Consider the following 6000-nt stretch of genomic DNA (forward strand, 5'->3'; position numbering starts at 1 on the left):
CCAGTGCCAGCAAATCTTCCCTGAACCTTTTGGAATACAAAAAAAATGCAAAAATTGTGCCCATTGATCTCCCCTCCAGAAAGGTACATAGAATTCCTATGGTGTTTCAGCCCATCGACTCTATACTAACTCTCCAAAGAGCATCCCTACCCCCTCTCTATATTTCCAACGGCTAATCCACCTCGCCCACACGTCCCTGGACACTTTGGGCAATTTAGCCCAGCCAATCCATCTAACCTGCACATCTTTGGACTGCGGGAGGAAACAACAGCTCCTGGAGAGAGAACCCATGCGTGCACAGGGAGAAGGTGCAAACTCCATGTTGGCACTTGCCTGAGGCTGGATTCGAACCCAGGTCCCTGGTGCTGTGAGGCAGCAGTGCTAACCACTGAGCCACCATGCCTTGGGCTTTAACTGTAGTCTTTGTTTGAAAAAAAAGGCATAAATTTTCAAAGTTTGTGACAAATGCCTTAACCAGATGGGGTATTTTATCGTTCTCAAGAACGTGATTTGTTTTTAACTGCTGGGAACTGAAATCAGGTTAGAAAGTGCTATTCCTGATAAATTGTGAAACTAAACGAGTGACTTTATTACCACATTCTATTCTCTCCAGGTTTACACAAGCCAGTTTGTGGCTCTCGTGATGTTTGCCCTCATGATGTCTGAGGATCGGATTTCCATGCAGCAGCGACGCAAGGAGATTATTCAGGGCCTACAGAATCTTCCAGGTAACGAATGCCTGCAAGAACACCCAGCGTTCTCTAATCCTGCTTGTGTTTCTCGGGTAGGGGTAAAACTTGCTGCAATTCCATATTTTGCAGCAATGTTAGAAAGGAATTCAGCTATAACCCTGCATTTGTCAAAAAAACGTTAACTAGCTTCGACGTTCCCAGTGGAATCTTTCCTCTGAATGTGCACATTTCTTGGTTGCTGTTGCAATGTAGAGTCACACATAAAGCACAGAAGCAGACCCTTTGGCCCAACCGGTCCGTGTCGAACATAATCCCAAACTAAGTTAGTCCCACTTGCCCATTCCTGGCCTATATCCCTCCAAACCTTTCCTATTTATGTAGTTATCCAAATGTCTTTTAAATGTTGTCATTGTTCCTGCATCCTTCACTTGCTTGAGAAGTTTATTCCCCACACAAACCACTACCTGTATAAAAATAATTTGCCCCTCATGTCTTTTTTAAATCTGTCTCCTCACACCTTAAAAAATGTGCCCCCGAGTTTTGAAATCCCTCATCCTAGGGACAAGACAACTACTATTAACCCTATCTATCCACCTCATGATTTTATAAACCTCCATAAGGTCACCTCTTACGCTCCCGTGAAAAAAAGTCGCAGCCTTTCTTTATAAGTTAAACCTTCCATACCTGGCAATGTCCTGATAAATCTCTTCTGAACCCTCTCCAGCTTAATCATATTCCTCCTATAACAATTTTAGTCAGGTATATTTGCAGATATTTGGCTGCATGTTTTCGTTGCAGTTTACAGTTGAGGCCATTATTCTAGGCATCCAGCACTCTTCCTCCTTTTAAAATTCTTATTAAAGCCATCCAAATCCTCACCACCCCCCTTCCTGTGTTGGTATCCTCCTACAACTCTACTACAACATGGAGAAAAAAACAGCTGCAAATAGAATCGAAAGAAGGAGGGGGGTGAAATGATGAAAAGGCAAAATTAATGGCTGTCTGCGTAAATGTTCGAAGTGCTGAAAATAAAATAAATGAATGAACAGCATGAATAAAGCTATGATGTCATAGCCATTATGGAGATATGGTTACAAAGACATCAAAGTTGACACATCAATAAGGCAGCATGTGTGGGTGACTTTGATTTTCCCAGTCTATATGAAGATCAAATTGGCAAAGGTAGTGATGGGGAAGAATTCATTGACTGTCTTTGGAACCATTTCCTGAATCCAAATAGGATCAGCTGTTTTGGCTGTGGTGTTATGTAATGTGACCAATTTAATCAATTATCACCGAGTAAGAGATCATCCTCGGGACCAGTGACCATGAATTTAGTATTCAGTTTGAGAGTGAGAAACATGGGTTGGAAACAAAAGTGCAAAACTTAAGTAAACACCGATAAAGGCTGAGTGAATGAGAAGCAAACGGTTGAACAATGCCAGAAGTTTTAAATAGCTTATGGAATGAGCTGACAGAGGAAGTGGTAGAGGCGGGTACAATTAACCTTTTAAAAGGCGTTCAGATGGGTATATGAATAGGAAAGGTTTCGAGGATATGAGCCAAATGCTGGCAAATGGGAGTAGGTCAGATTGGAATGTCTGGTCAGTGGGGACGAGTTGGACACTACAGTGTCTGTTTCCATGCCGTATGACTCTAAGACTCTGATTATTCTGCATTCCAACCTTTCTGTTGCTCTATCGATTATACCGGCCCTGCTCTTTGGAAAAGCCACCCCCACCTCTAGCAGTCCCACCCCACAGTCTCTGCCTCTGTAGTTCTGTTTAAACCTACAACTTTGACCAAAGTTCATGTCATCCCTCTTAATAGTTGCTTTGATTTGATGTTATTGTTTATTTGATTTCATTTGAATGAAGCACCTTTGGAATGTACAATAAAGCTAGGAGTAGGCTTTCTGCCCCTCAATCTTTCTGCACTCTATAAGATCATGGCTGATCCGATTGCAACCTCAAACTCTCCTACTCCTGAAACCGATTAGGCTCCTTACTTAACAAGAATCTCTTCACTCTGCCTTAAAAATAGTCAAGCCCTTGGCTTCCACCAGTGTTTCCAGGAAGAGTGGTCAAAAGACTCAACTCTTGAGAGGGGGGGTAAAAAAGTTCAACCCACCTGTTTTAAATAGGTGACCACTGGTTTTTGAACAGTGACCCCTATGCCTTAATATCTGGCAGAAACAAATTACTGCAGATGCTGGAATCTCTACTGAAAACAAAAAATGTTGGAAATCACAGCGGGTCAGGCAACATCCATGGAGAGAGAGCGAATTAACATTTTGAGCAGACTCGAATCATTAGAATGCGCTCCCTCCACAGATGCTGCCTGACATGCTATGATTTCTAGCATTTATTTTTGTTTTCACATCTCAATATCCAACCTGTCAAACCCCCTTAGGATATTGTGCACATCAATCAAGTCATTCATTAATTTTCTAACTGCAGCAGATGCAAGCAAGTCTCTCCCAATTTTTCCTGATAAGCCAACCTTCCCAATCCAGGTATTCATCTGGCAAACCTTCCCTGAGCTTCTAATATAGCGATATCCTCCCTTAAAAATGGGTGCACAGAACTGCAGATGTGGTCTCAACCATGTCTTATTCAACTGAACGGTAACCTTCCCACATTTGTAGTCAATTGCTCTTGCATTAAAGATAACCTTCTATGGCAATTCCTAATTACTTGCTGTACCTGCACACGAACCTTTGGAGTCTAGGGCATTAGGGCGCCCATATCCCTCTGCAATCTCTATTTCGATAATATGCTTTTTTTTTATTCTTCCAAGTAGACAATTTCACATGTTCCCACATACTCCAACTCATTGCCCAGTCGCTTACTTTGTTTGTATCTCCCCTGCATTGTCCTTGTGCCCTCTTCACTACTTACGTTTATATCAGCAAACCTTGCACCCGTATCTTCCATCCCTTTGTCTAACCCTTAAAAGGCTGAAATTAGGGGATCGACTTATACACGAGGTATTGTTTTCGAGAGGATGAAATTCATGTTTGGAATGAGTCAAAAAAATGGACAAACAAGAGCCAGAACACACTATAAAATAATAAACAACAAAAGGGAAAAGAATTATGGCCATTTATCTACAAAATAACTGTCTCCATTTTGCCTGCTGCAGTAGAACAGTACGGTCATACTGGATTCAGTTGCCAGTACCATAAAGTGCATGTAGGTCTACACATGCGTGCAAAGGTTAATAGGCATATTTGTAAGTGGTCAGGCTGTCTACCGGGGTATTTGTACAACACACGGTTCATGAAATAAAATCAGAGGAGCAGTAAAAACCGAAAAATATTTTGATATTATTTTATTAAACAAAGACCACATGAAGCTGTTAATAATATATGATAAACACTTGACATCAAAACACTAATGTTTGCAGCAAAAAGCTCTTCTCACCGTATCCCCCAAATATTCAGGGATAGTTGCTTAAAACAAAAGTTACCGGTACACGTAAAAGTCCATTGGAATCCTTCAGATTCACTGTCCTCCTCAGTTGCACCACTGAATAATTCATTCCCGTTGTCTGGGTCAAACATCTCATTGTATGGATCATTTTCATCTGCACTCTCAAGGGGATCATCAATTGATTTGTCATCCCTTCCATCTGACCATAAATAATCATCTTCCGTCCCATATAAAACATTAGAAATTCCACATTTTTGAAGGCTTTCACAATAATTTCAGTTTTCATCTCCTTCCAGGACTCTATAATCCAGGGCAGAAATGGCTATCACAAGGGGGCATAATTTTAAGGTGATTGGAGGAAGGTTTTGGGGAGATGTCAGAGGTCGGGTTCTTTACACAGAGTAGTGGGTGCGTGGAATGCACTGCTAGTGGTGGCAGTAGAGTCAGATACATATTAGGGACATTTAAGCGACTCTTAGATAGTACAATGATGAGTATGTAGGTTTGTCTGATCTTAGAGTAGGACAAAAGGTCAGTACAACATTGAGGGCTGAAGGGCCTGTGCTGTACTGATCAGATTACTTAGTGTGGAAACGGGCCCTTTGGCCCAACAAGTCCACACCGACCCTCCAAAGAGAAACCCACCCAAACTCATTCCCCTACATCTAACACTACGGCCAATTCACCTGACCTACACATTTTTGGACTGTGGGAGGAAACTGGAGCACCCAGAGAAAACCCACGCAGACACGGGGAGAATGTGCAAACTCCACACAGACAGTTGCCTGAGGCGGGAATTGAATCCGGGTCTCTGGCACTGTGAGGCAGTAGTGCTAACCACTGTACCAAACACTGTTCGGTGTTTTATGTCCTATATTCATGTACCTATCCAAATGTCTCTTAAACATTGTAACTGTACCCACATCCACCACTTCCGCTGCCAGTTCATTTCACACACACAACAATATAGCACCACAAAAGGTCCTTCGGCCCTCCAAGCCCACATCCAAACATTTTGCCCTTCCATATTAAAACTGTCTTCACTTACAGGATCCGTATCCCTCTATTCCCTTCCTATTCATGTGTTTGTCCAGGTGCTGCTTGAATGCTGCTATTGTGTCTGCTTCCAGGATGGGAGGGTGGGTCGTAGGGGGGGGCGTGGACCTGACCAGGTAGTCACGGACCCACCGACTCCCACAGCTACCTGGATTACACCTCTTCCCACCCTATCTCTTGCAAAAATGCCATCCCGTATTCCCAATTCCTCCGCCTCCGCCGTATCTGCTCCCAGGAGGACCAGTTCCACCATAGAACACACCAGATGGCCTCCTACTTTAGAGACCGCAATTTCCCTTCCCACGTGGTTAAAGATGCCCTCCAACACATCTCGTCTACATCCCACACCTCCGCCCTCAGACCCCACCCCTCCAACGTAACAAGGACAGAACGCCGACATTTCCGCCACCTCCAAACAGACCCCACCACTAGGGATATATTTCCCTCCCCACCCCTTTCCACCTTCCTCAAAGACCGTTCCCTCCGTGACTACCTGGTCAGGTCCATGCCCCCCCTACGATCCACCCTCCCATCCTGGCACTTTCCCCTGCCACCGCAAGAACTGTAAAACCTGTGCCCACACCACCTCCCTCGCCTCTATCCAAGGCCCTAAAGGAGCCTTCCATATCTATCAAAATTTTACCTGCACATCCACTAATATCATTTATTGTATCCGTTGCTCCCGATGCGGTCTCCTCTACATTGGGGAGACTGGGCGCCTCCTAGCAGAGCGCTTTAGGGAACATCTCCGAGACACCCGCACCAACCAACCAAATCGCCCAGTGGCTCAACATTTCAACTCCCCCTCCCACTCCACC

At 43.9% G+C, this 6000-nt stretch overlaps 1 protein-coding gene across 1 annotated transcript in view; it reads left to right on the forward strand.

The window, feature by feature from the left end:
* The window catches only part of LOC122541799 (glutamine--fructose-6-phosphate aminotransferase [isomerizing] 1-like), an 86887-nt gene that overhangs the window by 70644 nt on the left and 10243 nt on the right, over nt 1-6000 (forward strand). The window contains exon 15 of the mRNA XM_043678794.1: nt 614-728. Within this exon, the coding sequence (XP_043534729.1) occupies nt 614-728 (115 nt within the window). The remainder of the gene's footprint in view (nt 1-613; nt 729-6000) is intronic.

The sequence above is a fragment of the Chiloscyllium plagiosum genome, chromosome 38, assembly GCF_004010195.1.
Source record: "Chiloscyllium plagiosum isolate BGI_BamShark_2017 chromosome 38, ASM401019v2, whole genome shotgun sequence".
In the NCBI taxonomy this organism is placed as follows: domain Eukaryota; kingdom Metazoa; phylum Chordata; class Chondrichthyes; order Orectolobiformes; family Hemiscylliidae; genus Chiloscyllium; species Chiloscyllium plagiosum.